The following is a 19,597-nucleotide window of genomic DNA, read 5'->3' as shown; positions in this document are numbered from 1 at the left end:
AAAAAACATTAAACATAATATACATCATAGGATTGATGTAGTACCGAGTATATTTAACATAATACCGAGTAGTACCGATCAGTAAACCTCGGTATTACTCGGTACTACTCGATATAATGCATTAAAAAACCTTAAATCATATTTCAAGATCGAGCACTTAAATCATATTTCAAAACTTTGAAATATGAATTCAAGGATAAAGTGATCTTCAAGTTTTGTATTCTTATAGTCAAATCTACCCTTGATGAGAAAAAAATCAAATGAGCCCAATATCACCAAATTTTGATATCATTTAAGGATCTTAAATATTGAAATAAATATCTATTTTCAAGGGAGACAATATGGATTATCTAACATAGTGTTCTACATTTTGGATAAATTTATGGGAAATATTACTTTTAAAATCTATAAGTAGTCCACAACTCTCTATATGAAGGTGGTTGTTAACCAGAGATTCAAAAGAGCTCATATACTTGAAAAAATTTAGATCCACTCAAGCACCACTAAACCATTTCCCAATCATTGCTATCAACAGATTGGTTGACCCCACTATTGGACTATTACCTAATCTCCATTGTTGGACAACTGCCTGATTGTCGATATGAGACCATCGCTTGATCGCTACTATCATACCCATGGCTTGGTACCAATGGAGAGAGACGAGGTACCCAATCCATTCGTGGGATGAGTTTAGGGAACACTTGTTGGAGCGCTTTCAAGTTCAGTAGGATGGGGTTTATAATGAGCAATTCTTACCTTGACACACGAGGGCACTGTGATGGAGTGTCGAGAAATATTTGAGCTTCTGTAAGAATGTGTAGGGAGGTTATTAGAGATAATATTGGAGAATAATTTCATGAAAGGCCTCAAACTATAGTTGAGGGCAGCAGTATGGGTGACAAGACCCCATGATCTGGGAAAGGTAATGGAGTTGGCACATATGATTGAGAATAAGAAGTCTACAAAAGAGTAGTGTAGGAGGCAGTGGATGAGATTCTTATCGAACGACAACAACTTTTCTGGCACCTAGGGAGCTGATGGCAATTGTGCTGGCCATTCAGAGAATGATGACCATATATCATTGCAAGACATTTCTTCGTTAGAATGGACCAAATAAATTTGAAGTATTTATCTGCAATATATATCAGTTATAATCAGTCATATTAGTCATTAGTTGTCACGACCCGACCCGATCCGGGACGGACCCCGCTCGCACCGGGCGGAGCAGATTTTTGATATTACATTAGTCTTATCAGTTATTAGTCTTAAATTATCAATCTTATCAATTTTCACTAATCAATCATATATCACTCATTAGTCTTCTTAATTATATCAATACAAATTAATTCCATCTATCTCATATAACACATTAAATCCTTTATTTTGCTTGCACAGACACACATTACATATCATATTTATAATAATAATAAACATCATGTACACATCCTATGTAATTATCAGAACATATAAATCTATCTAGTATACTCATCAGTATGCATGTTATGCTAAATAAAAAATAATTATTTGCAAGTCATGTATTTCATAGCATATCTCATATCCAGATTTAGTGCTTTAGCATTTGATCATTTTATACTCAATATTTTCCTACTCATTTAAGATAAAATATCATATAGGCCAAACCATCTGGTTAAATTTCAATACAAACATGTCAAAATAATTAAGATGATGACATCTATCTCATATAAAAAATTATATGGTAAAAGTTTACTAAAATGAGAGATATCATATTATTATCACTTTCAGGAGAAAAAAAAAATATACCAAACTCAAAATCAATGAAAACATGAGTAGAATTGATGTCACTTTCAATTATCAAAATAATTTTTGTAACATGGTTGATGAATGAACAAGACTGAAGAGCTCTCTCTCTCTCTCTCTCTCTCTCTCTCTCTCTCTCTCTCTCTTCCCCCACTCCTTTCTTTCCTTCCCCACAAGCAAATGGAATTGGGGAATGGGGAAGGGGGTGAAGGATATTTAATAGAAAGTATTTTAAAAAGTTGATTTAGTGCCTAGTGTCACGACGCCCAACTTCACAGCACCACTTTGCTGCATGTCGATCCCAGAGTTACTATAGAATAGACTCAATAGAGATTGTGATGCAACAACGGTAGTTCTTGATGCCATAGTGCTGCTGCGCCGTTGCACTTGCCAGCACAGCGCCTCAGTACCGCATGTAGGATCTACATTTTAATATTTTTCAGAAAAATTTATTTTAAGAATACTGGATTATTATATTTTCATACTTAATTATAACATAGAACTATCTCCTTCTATTGGCTAAAATTTTTTTAGCACGTAACAACAATAATAACCTTCATGTACCATGATCAAGGAATTTTGTTCAGAGCCAACATCATAAGTGTTGAGCAAAATTCTTTCTAAACATTTCAACAATCTTTTAAATTAAAAGAAAAAAAAATCTAAAGTTTAATATAAAAAAACACAGATTTTTATGTTTATTATTCCCCCTCTTAGGGTTTGTTTGAAAAATATTTCTTACTCCTCTGCTTTTTCTGATCACAATCATAATTTCTATTTGAACTTTTAATTTACAACAGCTTTCAAAAAAAAAAAATCCCTACAAAAATTTTGTAGTCACCTTCACAAGAGACTTCAACCACCCCAAACGGACCCTTATTCTTCTGCTTGCACATCAACCTTCATACTTTCTTCACGCTTGATGCTTCATTCTCTTAGACTTTTGCATGTCAAAAATATTCCTACGAAATAAAATAATGAAGTGGGGTTTTGACCATCTTCTTAGCTCAAAATATTTTGCACTAACATATAAATAATTAAAAGAAGAAATATTGGAGATATAATATTTTTATACTAAAAAATCAAAGTACAAAATCATGAGGTCAATCTTAGATGATGAACTTTCACTATGAATAATATCAAGTTGTGGCTCTCATCTTCCTATAACTATTAAAGGAATGCAATATAAAATTCATTATAATAAGATATATTGATTATGTGGTCGTGATCAAGTTATGATAGTTTAAAATGTGTTCAAGGATTGGGCTTGCTATTCTGTTAGATATGATTAGGTCAGTTTAAGTATTAATAATGTGACTTAGGTTTTATTTGGGACGGTTTTTTTACTGTTTCTTAAATCAACTTTCTAGTACAAAAATTTAAATTTTTGTACTGGAAAGCTGATTTAAGAAGCAGTAAGAAAGTCGTCCCAAATAAAGCTTTAGGCTTTGTTTGGGATGACTTTTTTATTATTTTTTAAAGCAACTTCTTAGTATAAAAATTGTTAAACTAAAAAATTTTGTACTAGAGAGCTGCTACAGATAAAAGCAAGAAAGTAGTCCCAAAAATAAGCCTTAGAATCTATAGTAAATGTTAACCTACACCATTGAGGATTGCTAGTTTTTCTTTGGTAATAAAAGCCTACTTGGTGTATGTGAGGGAGATTAATACAGTGTAAGTAATGTAAATGTGAGACGTGGGCTACTCTTGATACCAAAAAGATGATATATATATATCTATATGTAAAGAAGATTCATTTTTATTTAAAGAAAATAACAATATAAAAATATGCAAATAATACCTTTTAGGAAACTTATCGAAGAACTCTGATGGAAAGAAGCCACCAAACTTCACCTTTCATTACATATAAGCAATGCCTAACTTGTTTTGACCAAATATTATTTTCTAAAAACTTCCTTCATATTTATAAACACTGAAATATAGATTATTATTATTATAAAATTTTATAGAGGAAAAAAGCTCCAAAATTTTGCATAACTTATGGCCACGTTGTGTAATTAAAATGATCATTGATTATAAAGCATCAAAAATTGCTTTAGAAATCAACAAAAAAATTATCACAATCAGAACCTAAATAATAATAATTACATAATGTTGCAATAAAAAATTAACATTGTTTTTTTTTTATTCTTTTATATAAATAGTTCATTCTTTTTTAAAAAAGTTCATTGTTTTTTTCATATTTGTTAAATAAAATTGAAGTTGCATTCTTTTCAAATATACATAATAAACATAATTGTAAATCAATTTCTTCCATACTTAAGTTGGCAACATAAAAATTCACAAAATAGTTTTTTTTTTTTTTATATAAATTGATGATGATTGTATTCTTTTCATAAATAGATAATGATAATAATGTGCATCATTTTTTTTCATATTTGCATCATGCTAATCAATTAATGCATAATGTTGATCATCAAAGAATCAATATTAAGTCTTCATTTGGAACAATTTTCTTACTGCTATTTAAACCAATTTTTTTGTATAATAATTTTTTGAACTTAAAATTTTTACTGAAAAATTGTTTTACAAAACAGTAAAGAAGTTATCCCAAATGAATCCTAAGTAGCATCTGAGATGTAAACTTCTCGTAAGATTGAAAGAAAAGAAAAATAGAAATAAATCCTGGAAAACCAAAGGAGTTCTAACACATGAAATGATAGACAAATCATCTTTCCAAATAATTTTCTAAAGAGGGTTAACACTTCTAAAGGATCAACATAACATGGTCACCAAACCCTAAACGCTTTGTAGGATTTATGGAAAGAAAATTTTGAAAAATTTGTGAAGAGAATGAGCAATGGATGAAGAAAAAATTGAAGGCATAACATTGCAAATATGCAAGTGAAGCTGATAAACAACTCTTTTTTTTTTTTTTGGGTTGCAATGAGATGTGTTCTTCTAATCATTAAAGTGGGACTTACAGTTCATTAAGCTCGACACACAAGCCACTTAGACTTCATTCGGGACAACTTTCTTACTGCTTTTTAAAATAACTTCTTAGAAATTTTTATACTAAAAAATTACTTTAAAAAGTAATAAAAAAATGTCTCAAATAGAATCTTATGCTTCATTTAGGACGGCTTTCCTACTGCTTAAAACAACTTTCTAGCACAAAAATTTAATTTTTTTGCTAAAAAATTGCCTTATAAGCAATAAAAAAACCGTCACAAACAAAGCCTTAATGAACCAATCTCTGTGACAGCTCAATTCAATTTGTCCATAGATGATACTACCCTAATTTGGTACAATTGTTCAGCAATATTAAATCAAACTTGATTCTGATCACCACAATTTAATCTTTAAGCTAACACTCAAAGGTTATTAAGAATGGTGTTGCTTTCTAATTTATCAAAAGTTAGAACTTGTTTAGGAATAAAAGAACTATAAATAATCCATTATAGTAATTTGCTGCTGTATTATTGTATCTTTGTGGTCTCAAAAGTGAATAAATACAACATTTTATAATCAGAAAACTTTTGATCACCTCAAATAAAAATATTTTAACTTGTTAAAAAACCAAGCCAGATGATACTTGAGCTCACTCAAGCTCAGTTCATTTATCATCCTATTTGTAAGTGTGGGTGTTAAAATAACAAAAAATAAATGAAATATGAACATATTTGTCCCATCCTATAATGCACTGATACTTCTCCTCAAAGAGGTGTGCAATGTCCGACACCGTATCCGACACGACACTCGCTCGACACTCCTCTGACACGTGTCGGACATCCTGAAAAACATGTCCGATTAAAAAATATTAAATACAAATTGGACACGCGTGTCTGACACACATATCTTAAATATTTTATGAATTTTTTTAAATATAATTTCTTATATTTGACGGAATTTAAACTAAATTTCTTATTTCCTATCCAAAACACCAAATCAACATCCGCACTTAATACCCAATCATCGAATATTCTCACTTTCATTTCTTTTTGACCGTGAAGGTATTTTATCTCCTCTCGGTGACTGATAAACGGCATCAACGCCTGACTCTCGATATCCTAATACTAATCATTTTAAGCATAAATTCTAGTTAAATTACTTATTATTTTCAAATTATTTTAAAAATTACACTTATTTAATTTTTATACACTATTTTTTAAATATAAAAATTATAATACCGTGTCCAACCTGTGTCCGTATCGTATATTTTCAATAATTGACGTGTCCCGTATCTGTGTCACTGTGTCCGTGTCTATGCATCATAGGTCCCATCTAATTATAAGTTAGCTTAGATTTGGAGTTAAACTGAAAAACATGTTAAAGAAGAAAATTTATTGTTAATTATTTCAGTACTTATTGTCTAGAGTCCTTATTTAGTTCTCAAAGTGTGATGCACAAAGTTATATTTAGGTTTTATTTAGAGCAACTTTTGGCCATTGTTTTTTTTATTACTTTGATTAATTTTTTATGTTTAAAAGTTGCTTTTAAAAGCAATAAAAAAACCATCACAAATGAAGCCTTCCTAAGCAACTACTAATTCAATTCAAAAGACAATTTTCTTATTTTTTATTGTTTTCCAAAGTAACTTTCTAATACAAATTTTTTTTTTCAAAAAATTTTTATACTATAAAATTGCTTTCAAAAGCAAAACAAAAGCAATTCCAAATGAAACTTTAGAGCTCGTTTGGGACAACTTTCTCATTGCTTTATTATTCAAACAGTAACCACAAATTCTATTTGACTAATACTTCCTCAAAGGTTCCATGCAAAAAGCAATAATAGATAATGTCCAATTTTCAAAGTGATGAAAGGCCCTAATCTTACCATATAATAAGTGAACAATAATATATAAACTTGTTTAATTCAACATAGATATACAATTAAAAAAAAATAAAAAAAAAATCTAACAGAGATAAAGAGCAATGGAATGATATAATAGACTGCAAGACTGAAACAAGGTTGCTATAAAACCATAGCAACACAGGATAACATTACTACCATAAACTTAAGCTTTATAAACCTTCCGGCAATTATTTACAAGCTTATATATTGCATCAGATCAGATGGTTTGTTGGAGATATTTACATAGATGTTACATTTACAAAATAGCCTAAGAAAAGTCTATTCATATATTTACAGTTTGTTTTCTTCCTTCATTTCAGGCACAGGCAGGATCAGGAAGGAGTAGAATGAATGGTATCAGGTAGCATAGCAATTGTTACTATAAAGTATTCACAGCCAACAGGAAGCCCAAATGGGTTAGAAGGATTTTTACCCGAGCTTTGATCATCTTGGCTGACTTGAGAAGAAGATGGAAGCCTTGCAATTTGTTTCTCTATGTGGACAATTTGGCCGATTATGTAAGTTGGTCTGCTCAAATGTTCGGTGAAGAGGGCAATGGATTCAGAGGAGAGGAAATAATTTGGACGGTTTCGATTAATTGCTTCATAATTTCCGGCGGGGTTTAGAATAAAGGCAGCAAGCTCATGAACTTCCATATGGAGAAATGATATCTTGTCCTTGCTTGCCTGTTGCGGAATTCAGAAAGAAATCATCAGTCAGTCTGACAGAATGAGTGCAGTTTCAAATGACAAGGAAAGTTTAGAAAAAAAAAAAAACTTAAAATTTTCATCTATGAGTATAACACAAACGATGTAACTCAGTGTATAAAGTTCTCATTAAGGCCTGAGGAGGGATTTGTGCTTTATGTTAACGAGGATATTTTCATGAATCAAATCCATGAACTCCAAATCACAAGAGAAACTGAACCATTATTTCAGTTCCGCTCGTCAACCGCCCGTTCGCCCGCTTGAGTATAAGAAGGCAAGAAAACATTTATACAACAACAACATCAAGCCTTTGTCCCACTACATGGGATCGTCTACATGAATCCTTTTTTTTTCATTGTGTCATGTTGAAAGTCAAATTAGCGTCCAAATCTAATAAAGAAAGATTATTTCTAATATTATCTAACCAAGTCTTTTTAGGTCTACCTCTACCTTTCTTAAGATAAGTGAAATCTAATACCTCAATTTTCCTAAACGGGTCATCGGAAGGCCTCCGTTTAATGTGACCAAACCATCTAAGATGACTCTCTTGGAAAACATTTATAAATGGTGAAAAAAAATAGCTTTACTGCATGAATTCTAGAGAATTAGAAAACAAATAACTCAGTGACAACTATGCTGATATGATAATGTTTGGATAGATGAGGTAAGACTAAGGCTTCGTTTGAAATAGTTTTCTTACTGTTTTCTAAAGCAGTTTTTTAATAGAAATTTTTTTTTTTCAAAAATTTTTTGTACTAAAACGTTGCTTTAGAAAGCAGTAAGAAAGTTGTGCCAAACGAAGCCTAAGATGGATAAAAGTAAAATAATTGTATTAGAGATATTGAGGTTGGCAAATATTAAGCAAAAGATAATAGAATGCAAAATATATGAGGTTTTGGCAAGTAAAAAGTAGGGATATGAATTAATGAGAAAGGCAAATCAAGTAAAAAAATATCAAAAGTAAATTATTTGTTGCCTGAAAAAAATAAAAAAATAAAAAACTAGCGTGAGTTTGAAGTTCTGAACTTGCACCACCCAATAGGGATAGATAGGTACTAACAAAATCACCCCCACTAGCTAGATTAAGGCAAGTAATTTAAATTACACTTCAGCTAGTATTTAGTATTAAAAATAAATAAAAGAATAAACAAAACCACCGTTCATCTGGTTTTGATTAACTTCCAAATTGTCATCTTGGGTAAATACCTGTTTCTCAAGCTGATGCTTTCTGTACAAGGTTTCAATTGATTCTCTTTGATGCTCCATTTGCTTATTAAGATGCTCGGTACGACGGAAGAGAAGGCCCGCTTTGTCTGCAATGACCATGATGCATTTTCTGAAGTTGGCAGACACATCATCCTCATCATCCACAGACCCGCTGAATGCAATGTGAAACATGAAATTTCAGAAAAATGTAGCACAGCATTTACAACTTAAAAACTGTAAATCTCAACAATTTTGGGTTAGGGCATTCAATGGGCCTCTAAAGTCATTAGATTGGCAGATGAGTATAATTTATGGAGAATCAACCAAAACAGTTTTCATCAGAATATCCTAAAGCTAATTCTTTTAATATTAATAACAATAAATGAGAACGGAGGGATGAAGTAAAGATCCTGTACTGAAAGGTGGGGAGCAGGAACCTGAAGAGTGCCAGTAGCATTGAAGAGGAAACTTCTTTTAGAATACATACAATTTCTACTAGCCAAAAAACCTCAAAAAGCTTTGAACTTCATTGTTAATTTACTAGAGCAAATCTAGATTTCATAGCATGTATCTGCTTACATGAAAATGCACATCTCAATTATCAATTCACAGGGAAAATTACAATTAAACATATCTACTTGATCATACAACAACAACATCAAGTCTTTGTCCCACTACATGAATCCTTCTTCTACTCTGTGTCATGTTAAAAATCAAATTCTCGTTTAAATCTAATAAAGAAAGATCATTTCTAATACTTTCTAACCAAGTCTTTTTAGGTCCACCCCTACCTTTCTTAACATAAATCAAATATAATAACTCTACTTTCCTAACCAGGTCATCAGAAGGCCGCCGTTTTATATGAAAGAATATTTGCATAAGACCATCATTGGGGGAAAAACCTCTTATTTATAGCACAATTGCAAGAACACAGAGCACCAGCCTGAGGGGAAAATTTCAACAAACTGAAAGATAATCAGTTTGATAAAACGGATATTGTAAGAGATCATAAGTAATTTAACGAGTATAATCAGTAACAATACCTTCCCAAAGAAGTAGCGAAAGAGCGTAACGAGTCAGCAAAATTAACTGCTCCATCCAGTGCCATGACACAGTTCCGAAACCTTTCAAATAAACTGTGCATCTTCACAGCAGTTGCCCGTAAAGCATTATATTCTGATGCCCTTCTTTCAGCAGCACAAAGATTAGTACGAGCCTCTTCTCTTGCTTCATGTAGACAGTTTTCTAAGTGAGCACAATTCATCTGTTTTTACAGTAATAAAAAAAAAGTGACATCATGAGATCTACCAATTTAATGTATGACAAATTGCCAAAAACAAAATCACACAGGCAAACATAATCATTTTTACTTGTTAGGTAAGACCACTAAAATTTCATGACTTATTAAAATTAATTGGTGCAACATCAGAACAATTCAAAAGGATAAAATCCAACCGCCTTTCCCTCACCACAGTTGTCCGTCGTGTCGACCTACACAGCACCCAAAATTGTGGTCTGTTGTAGTTGCAACCGCTCCACAACATAGGCCGAGCCCTTTGCAACCTGAAGAGTACCTACGTCGCTGCTATTAGCAACTACTAATACCAACGGTTTCTCCTGCACCTGTTATAGCTGTCTACTGCTACTATCAAACACTGGTCGTTTTCAGTAATAAAGAGGCGAAACCAATATGGTGTTTGCAATGAACTGTAAAATAAAGAACTAACCTAGGAGAAGTCATTTACAGCAATAAAAAACTGTTGAGGTACCATTATTTGATTGTTAGGTCATTATGAAACCTATAGAAAATTCTTAAAACCCCTTTCAAATACAATCTAGCCTTGTATTGTGGACTCATTTCATATCTTGAAGAGGTTACTATTGGATCACAAATAATACATATTCTCTAGAGCAAAAAACTATGTAAATGCAAAATAAAGGACATGGCTAATCCATTGATGGCTTGATCACCTTTTGAAAATTTTACAACTAAAAAAAAATCTAGAGTTTCCTTTATTTGAATCAAATAAATTTCAAAATTCAAAATATATTAGCCCAACGCCAACTAATCAGAAAGCTTACAAAAATAATAAATTATAGTTTTACCACTAAAACAACATCTAACTGTTAAATGGTTCAAAAATAATTTAAAATTATATTTAATTTAATCAGAATGCACCGTGCAATACAAATGCACTTAACTAATACACACAAAATAGGTGGCTTAAAAAAGGAAAATTATCAATAAACAACAACACTTCCAAAAGAAAAGTAAAAGAACTATGAATTAAGCATTCTGCATGTCACTAACCATACCAAATAGAAATTGGTGATAAGCATAATAAAAACATTTTTCCCCTCAAATTTAGCCCAAATCAATTAACCTATAATCCTAGATCTAAGACAACAATATTCAGTTAAAGGATTAATGCTATAGTAACACGAGCAAACTGAAGTTATAACAAACTTTCTTGCCAATTAGACAATCAAAATCAATAATATCTTGAATGAAAATCAATAATTCAGAAAACAAAACAGCAGAACATATATGGCAATTAAAATCATAAAAAAAAACCAAAATGATTCCTAGATCATTCATATATGGTCATATTCCCATACTATCACCTATCTCCAATGTAGTCTCAACTCCTCAAAATTAATCCCAAATGATCCCTTGGCTAAAATATGATGGAACTTTCAGGAATAGTTGACGCTAAAGATAATTCAATTATGTAAGTAGATTCCTTCGCAATGCTCGAATCCTCACCTAATTTTGATGGAGCTGTGGAGACCAAGCTGGAGATGAAGAAGGGAGATCGGGTTTAAGGTTAAGGCAGTGAATCAAGAATTTTATTTTTCTTTACATAACAGTTATGTCTAGAGCTCCGTAGTTCTGACGAAAAAAGTTTAATAGGAATAAAAGAACTCAGACATGCATGTTAGAGTTTCAAAAATCTATAAATATAAAAATAATGATCAATTATCATTTTTTTATAAAATAAATAAACAATTATTTATATTTCTAAAATTGTGATATTGTAATTTTTTTAAAATACCAATCTTGAGCTAGTTTTATATAAATTCCCCACAAACTAATAAAGAAGCTTTACTTACAGCTAGACTGTTTCATGGAATATAAAGTAGATGTTAATCCTTTCTCTAAAAATTAGTAGTTATTAAAACTCCATACTTCGATAGGAACTAAATAAAAATAATTGAGACCCCAAGATGATGTTTCATAAAGCCCAACAAATTAAGGCCTATCTTTTAATATGGTTGTTCTTCTGATTTATCAAAAAAAAAAAATCCAGGAACCATTCATTAAAAGATCAATTCTATGCAAGTAAAAAAGTATAATTATAAATTTGTTAATTTTCCTAAAATACTCTCTTCCCACAACTTTTGTGACTAGCGACCACCAACTTTCCATCAATTTGAACAGCAATTTTAATGGAGAGATTATTTGTGATCAATCTTGAAAAGTCGAGGGACTATATTAGAGACATGTGATAGTTTAGGATTATATTAACCACATATGAATAGTTCAGAGTCTCTCATAAAATATGTTTAATTTAACTGCGAAATATGTTTAACAAAAATTAACCCGTGCAAATTACCTGGGATTCATCAAGAAGATTTCGTCTAATCTCCAGTTCCCTTTTGAGAGAGCATATCTCCTCTAAAGCAGCTTTGAGCTTGTTTTCAGCCATATCAAACTGGCTGGACCTTTCTGCAAGGGCGGTCTGAAGTTCTAACACAACATCATCATTTATTTTCGAGTCCAAACTAAGGTCAGTTGAGATTCGACCAGGGAAAATGCCACGGACCCTCGTGCTGCCATCAGAACTATCTGAAGTCAAACTAAATTGTGGTGCTTCTTTAACTGACTCTGTCTCTGTTTCACCAACTTCTTCTTTGTCTTCCTGACCAACTCTCTCTTCTTCATCATCACCACAAGCTTGGTGATCATGTGGTGGCTCCAGCATAGATGCATCTATAACCTTTTGTAAATGATCTACAGAGTTTACATTTAGCATACCCGATAAATCAATCATGTTTTCATCACCACCATCACCAAGTTTACCTGTTTGTGCACTTATAAGATCAAGCCTTGGATCAGCAGAAGCAGATGTACAAGAAGCCTCTTCCATTGTTACAGTCGACACATAAGCATTGGGAGCCTCTTCATCTCCATAAATATCGCCTCTATAGCTCTCAGTTTTTATTGCAGACACTAATGACTCAGAAGCATTTTTATCGCTTGAAATTTTCTGACCAACATTATATTGATCTGCCAATCTCTGCTCAAGCTCACGAATACGTTTTTCATATGTCGAGCATTGAACCTGCTTCATATTCAGCATTGATTGGATATGCTTTATATACTCATCTTTAGAATGCAGAGCCTCAGTTGTCTTATCCTTTATGGTTTTCAGCAAATTGTCTGAATCTACTTCATCAAAGGTTTCATATCCAAATTCTGCATTAAAAGTACAGATGACGGTAATTGCTGAAGCAAGATCAGCTTTTAGTCTCGCATTTTCAACTTCTAGCTTGCTGGTTCCAGAAATGTCTACTGGTAGGCAACCTTCAATCAGGCCTTCTAACTCGACCTTCTCCGAAGAATCTACATGATTTTCTTCAGATGTAGTTGAATTAGAGCCATCAACAGATGTTGCTCTGTAGCTCCTAAATGATTTACTCTTCTCATATCTAGGCTGAATCCCTGTTATCGGCTGGGGTGAATAGCGATCGACATCAACAACATCAATATCAATCAAGTTTGTATCAAAAGGAACTATGTTAACATCACACTGACTAGGAGAATCAAATAACCCCATAGAAGCTAAGATATCATGTGGGATGTATTTACTCCATGCTTTACAAAATCCTTCACGTCTTCTGATCTCAGCCTCCCTCTCTGCTGCTAGCCTTTCTGCCAATTGACCAGCTAGACCCATATACAACTTTGAAGATGATTTTCTCCTGGCTACCTCAGCAAGACAGGCCCTGTAAGCATGGCTAATTCCATTAACGAGCTTTAAATTATCAAATTCCTTTTCCTTGTGTCCCATTACTTCCTGGAAAGCATGAAGCTCATTCATCATGTCTTTAATGCTAAACTGCGCAGCCTTTACTTTTTGCATGCAGAAATGTACTAAGATGTTCATCTCATTTTTCTTGGCTGTAGATTTATCAAGCAACTTTGAAATGGCGTGATCACAGTTCTGCACCTTGGGAAGATGATTTTTTTCATGAACCTCATACATGGGGCCAAGAGCTGAAATAGCATCATGAGGACGAAGCGACCTAGATGGTTGACAATTTAAGCAATCATCCGCAAGCTTTTTGACGGTGTTGACATCTTTGCTGCACAAGTAACAATTAATCTAATTACCCCTGACAAAACTTGGCAAAGAAGAAAAAATACAAAGAGTTGGATGAGCAATGGCAACATCACAACTGGTAAAGAGAAAATTAACTAGTTTATCCATCAAAGCAAAATGATTACTATGCCGAATGAGCATTGCATCCATTTAAAAAAAAAAAAATCAATCATGTTAACAAATAACCAAAGTATGAATCCAAATCACAGTTGATCATACAGCCTTGCTCCCATAAGAAACAACTTGGAGCAAATCATGAGCCTCCCATGACACTCAAACTAAGATGGATTCTATAATTGCAAACATCAATAGGACCATTTGACTTAAGAAAAGTATGAGACATAAAAAACACAGCTTTGGTAGCAGGAAAAAAACCCCTCAAGCGCCCATGGTGATCTATAGCAATTAACAAAAAAAACTTAAACAAAGGATGATTTCATAAAAAAACTATCCCTGAAACAGCCATGGTGACCCACATGTTGGCCTATCGCAATGAACAACAAACTCAAATGCAAGATATGAATAACGCAAAACATGGACATGCCCACAAAAACCTTGAAAAACTAGGACAGCTGAAAAACAATGAGTTTTTTTTATCAGACAATATATGTCTGAAAAAATATAAAATTTCTTTTTTTTTTGGGGGACATTTAGGCCAATTAAGGCAGACTCACACACATTGCATACACAAGACTCGAACACAAAACCTGTTAGTTGGTAGTTTAAGCTCCCAACCAATAGACTAAGGTGAGCTGTGTTTTTTTTTTTTAATTAAAAGGCATGCATCTAACATAGTACAAACAAATACTTTAGGCCAATGTAACAAATAACTACTAATTTTCATTGTCAGCAATAACGGAAAAAAGATAATCAAGTAGATAACAAGTTTCAAAGTATACAAGATAAAACACCAAAAAAACAACTTAACTGACTTAAAAACTGAATCAGCATTCATCAAACATAGCAATCAACATAGTATTGCACCTCAAAACAGATATTCAAGCATCAATCTTATTTAAAAGGCTGTTTGAGAGGAAACTTTCTTTGGAAATTACTTATTTCGGTTTGGACCACCTGCTTCCATTTTTGTAGTCCCATCGATAAGATATAATCACAGAAAAGGAAGAATCGCATCTCAGTGTGTGGCATTTCTCCCTTCTCAAGTCTATACACAGACAATCAAACATCATTCATCAAAAATACCAATCAGAAACTGTGCATGTGAATGAGTGAGTGAGTGAGAGAGTGTGTGTGTGTGTGTGTGTGAGAGAGAGAGAGAGAGAGAGAGAGAGAGAGAGAGAGAGAGAAAGAGAGAGAGGGAGTAGCGAACAATGGTTAAGAAACAAACTAATTCATTTTCAAACAATAGAGAAACATAAAATCAAATCCACAATAAGGGTTAACATATACATAATAACGTAGCAAATAACATTAATCAAAAAAACCAATCAACATTGGCATTGTACCTGTAAATAAGTATTAAAACATCAAAACTCATTAGACAGTTGGTAGAAAACTCTATTCATGCACATGGGCTTTTTTTTTACTTGAAAAAGTGATTACATTAAGTTATTGGCTACTAGGATATATACATATACCAAAATTCCAATCTGGCTGCCCCAGTTAGCAATTTGTTGCACATTTAACCCACTTTATACTACCACGATTCAGAAACAACCACAAAAAAAGGATTCACATCACATTGTATGAGCTTTCCCCTCTCCCAATTCTCCAAAAAAAAAAAAAAACTACAGCTCCCCAATGATGTAAGGATAAGGAACATAAAGAGAAATACTGAAATGGCAACAAAGCAGCTTGATATATTTTGGAGTTTAAGGTTAGTCAACAACAAGGACGAACTCAAACTAGATTTAAATCAATGAAATTTCAAAATTTATTAAACCCAAGGCAAGATGGACTCTCTAATGAGACTGTTTGACAAAGGTCCACTTGGAGCAACCAACCTCTCCAAAAGCTAAATTAATGGATAAGGTGCAACCACAACTTTATATCGTAAGGTCCAGCCACCCAAGATTCTCAAGTGTACTCCCAAGTAGCCATAACTTAGTCATAGGAGTCAAACCCATGATCTAATGATCTATGTTGGAAAACCAAAACACATAAAAGCTAGTTGGGGCTACAGCTAGACCAAAGAACAATTTGAAGAAAGCATAAAAACTAGGCTTTTTATCCAAAGTTTCAACTAGGCATGGTGGCGCCTAGCACTCAATAGCTGACCATGGTTAAATGTAGGCCATGACATATTCATCAACTGTGGTCCGCAAGGAGCACCATGGGAAGCATCTTTACATGTTAAATAAATACAAACAAGACTTAGCATAAAGAAAAGAAAATTGTCACTAATATAAAAAGAAAATACTCAAAATTATTAAAAGCTCTTATTTCCTAGTATAATCTACGGTGGATAATGATGGCGACATTGAACAGCCTGGTGAACTCTATCAGTGCTAAAGTGGCAACCATTAAACGTAAGGTAATGGAAGCTAAAATTAGGTGATCTAGACGTGAGCAAAAAAAAATAGAAGAAGCTCTGATAACAAACACACAAACAGGAACAAATTACTGTAAAAAAAAAGGAAAGATAAAGGGTACCCAAACATTACAATGTTAGAAATGGATAAAAATGTGAGCAGAAAGTTTCATAAAGTGGTACTATACTGCCATTCAAACAGGAATGATATTTATGTTTTAACCTCACAAAAGCAAAGTATGGAGATTAGTAAGCTGTTAAACTGTTCAAACTAGGAAATAAAATAATATTTTAGAATCAAGAAAAACCTTGAACTTTCTTGGATACGACTTTATAGGATTCAACTACTATTACAGTAAAAACTTGAACACATTCACATTTTACTTCTGTATCCAAAAGATAACTATGTGAACAAGTAAATGAAGTCTTGCTCTGAACTAGATTAAATGCCAAAGAAAAATATAATCAAATGATCTGAATATTTTCTTCCAAGGTTAAAAAGTTAATGTTTTCAACAGCTCCATAAGATCATATGTTATCATGCTTGAACATGTAAAATGAACAAAACAAAGTACACAATGTTGCTAAATTATCCAGCATGCATACAACTTAAATAGCAAGTGATCATTTTTAAATACATAAATTTCTGGAAGAACAGGTTAAACGAAAGATTACCATACTGTGCCATTAAAAAATAATAATGGACATCTAAAAGAGATGCAGTAAATCATGCTTTCTATTTGAATTGAAATAATCCAGACCAAACCCATAATGGAGAATATGAACTTGTTTTTCTTCTATTTAAAAATAAGGTAATAATCTATGTTAACCCAAGGAAATTTCAACGTCAGGTTGTGACCTAGAAGTTTGGTTGCCTTAGTGGTAATGAGTTTGAATCCAGTAGAGAGCCTCTTTGCACTGCAAATAGAAAATTGTACATCCCCTCATTATACTTTGCATTGAAGGAGCCTCATACACTGAGAATAACCTTAAGAAATAATTGCTAGTAAAAGTTTTTTGCATGATTGTAGTTCATCCTTTTATTCAATGGAAGTTATTGCACATGTTTCTACTCTTAACGCTATAGTTGCCTTTTTCAGGTCAAACATTTTGTGTAAAATGAGGAACAAAAAGGCATAAAAAAAGATATTTACAGTTAGCATATGCTAACAAAATCTGAAACACTTCAAGTAAACAAAATAACGAAGTTTCATCAACTACATAATGGAATATGGGAGGATGCTGACAGTATAGCAGAATATGATTGTAGTTCATCCTTTTAATACTAACCTTAATGACTGCATTATACTTTTCTGATCACTTAGGACTTTCTCATGGTCTTTCAGCATCAATTCCAAATCCTTAGTACCAATAGAATCCATATCAAGAAACACATCATCTACCCTTCTATTCAGCTCAACAAAATTCTGCTTCAACTGTAAAACTTTATTTTCGAACTGCTTATGTGAAGTGAAACAATTATCTGCACATTTCCGCAGCTCATTCTCCTTCACAAGATCCAACAAACATTTCCTTGAATCATTTTGAAGCAAAGGAAGAAGCATAACAGTCCGCAATCTCTCCACATCCTTCTCAAAATTAGTCAAGAGTTCAGAGTGATAACGATGCTGCTGGTTAAAACACCTTATGAATTCAGCATATCTTTGTTGTAACTTCCTAAAAGTATGGCCCAGATTTCCCTGAGCAGTTTCTAATGCTCTCTGCTGAACCTGCTTCTCTCTGAACAGCCTTTTGCAGACCTCGAATTTTGTACGTGTGCATCCATATATGGCGTTTGCATACTGGAAATGGTAACGAAATTGACGCTCATAAGAAGCCAAAGCCTTTAGAGCAGGATCCGACGCTTCATCCAAGGGGTGAGGGCTCTGTGACGGCGAAGGAGGGGCAGGGATTGCGGCATTGGGTATGTCAATAGCTTCAGGCGATGGACGAGGAGAATCAGTATGGAGTTTGGACTTGTTGTATAGGAAAACCTCGCTATCATCTTGTGGGAGCTTGTAATACGCTAACGACTGCTGAGAATCCAGTGACGTGTTACGGCAAAGGAGGAGTTGATCGCTGATATGCACCCCGCAAAGGGATTCAATCGACCTTTGGATCGCCTGCACGGGGGTCGATCCATCGCATTCAAACTCATAGCTGTGGCCATTCTCAGATATATGAACCAGCAGCTTTCTCCCGGGGACGAACTCGTCCGTAGAAATGGTAGACCTGGAACTCATCTTCCCACCTCCTCCGACAGGCAGAGCCTTATCGAGCGGAAACCTAACTAAAAACTCCAACCTTAAACAAAATTATGCCAAGCAAAGCAGAATTCAAAAACCCTTTTGGCAAAAGAAGGCAAAAAAAAAAAAACTCCAAAACCCTAACTTTCTCAAACCCGACAGCAAAATCGTGAGACAATCGCAAATGACAACGATTCAAGGAGAAATACAAGTTCAAAATCCACACGCCTAGTACCGCAAGGAAACAAAGAGACGACTTGAAGAATTTTCCCGATCCGTCGGGCAAGAAAGGGAGGTGTATGACAAGATTCCTCCAACAAACGGCCAAAAGAAGAAATTTTGGTAGATTTCCGAACAAAAACGCGACGGTGAGGAGGACCAAAGGGGTAGAGGAAAAGAGGAAGTCCGTTAGGAAAACGAATTAACTTGTGTATAAGAAAGAGAGAAAATCCAATAAGCAATCGAGCACGGAAGAGAAACCCTAAATACGTTTATTTAATTCCTAAGAAAGTTGAGAAGGCGAAGGGTTAGGAAACTTCTGCGGCAAGAAACGAGGCTTCGTCACCCATGGGAGAAGAAGGCGCTCGCCCATTCCCCTCCGGGAAGAGGATAAAAAAAGGAAAAGGAAGAATTTTGTCCGATTAAACGGTGAGCTTTTGGTTAGCTATCCTTATAATTGTCCCAAATTATCGCATCTATATTGAAATAGTAATACCCTAAATTTGCATTCATAGCAACATAATTATCCTAATTTAGTAATTTCAAATCTTTTCCATAAAATTATTAATTAATTATGTATTTATATATTTAGAATTATTTCTAAGTTTTTTTATAGCATCTTTTTAATTTCTAAGTATTCTAATATCATGACTCAATATAAATTAAATTTAAAATTTTTACTAACAATCAAAATTAAGTTGCTCAATATAAGTATATTGGGCATCTATAATTTTGATAAAATTTCAC

The 19,597-nt window shown here is 33.3% G+C and overlaps 1 protein-coding gene across 1 annotated transcript; it reads right to left on the bottom strand.

Annotated features, from left to right (window-relative positions):
• Positions 1-6,701: 6,701 nt before the first annotated feature.
• Positions 6,702-19,298, bottom strand: LOC110112307 (autophagy-related protein 11). The gene is made up of 5 exons (XM_020844490.2): positions 17,676-19,298; positions 12,125-13,877; positions 9,551-9,771; positions 8,508-8,679; positions 6,702-7,280 (listed from the first exon to the last, which is right to left on the bottom strand). Exons 1-5 carry the CDS (start codon positions 18,626-18,628, stop codon positions 6,927-6,929), a joined length of 3,453 nt encoding a protein of 1,150 aa, XP_020700149.1. The 5' UTR covers positions 18,629-19,298; the 3' UTR covers positions 6,702-6,926.
• Between the last annotated feature and the right edge of the window lie 299 nt (positions 19,299-19,597).

The sequence above is a fragment of the Dendrobium catenatum genome, unplaced genomic scaffold (assembly GCF_001605985.2).
Source record: "Dendrobium catenatum unplaced genomic scaffold, ASM160598v2 fragScaff_scaffold_802, whole genome shotgun sequence".
In the NCBI taxonomy this organism is placed as follows: domain Eukaryota; kingdom Viridiplantae; phylum Streptophyta; class Magnoliopsida; order Asparagales; family Orchidaceae; genus Dendrobium; species Dendrobium catenatum.
The sequence above is the reverse complement of the archived record's forward strand: the minus strand, read 5'-3'. Positions and strand labels throughout refer to the sequence as shown.

What these genes read in the sequence shown, in the direction of transcription:
- LOC110112307 (XM_020844490.2), bottom strand. Translation starts at nt 18,628, where the DNA reads ATGAGTTCCAGGTCTACCATTTCTACGGACGAGTTCGTCCCCGGGAGA. An exon ending in AGTATAATGCAGTCATTAAG is followed by an intron (nt 13,878 to 17,675) that starts GTTAGTATTAAA and finishes TTACTTGTGCAG; the next exon opens with CAAAGATGTCAACACCGTCA. An exon ending in AGCATCAGCTTGAGAAACAG is followed by an intron (nt 7,281 to 8,507) that starts GTATTTACCCAA and finishes ATTCCGCAACAG; the next exon opens with GCAAGCAAGGACAAGATATC.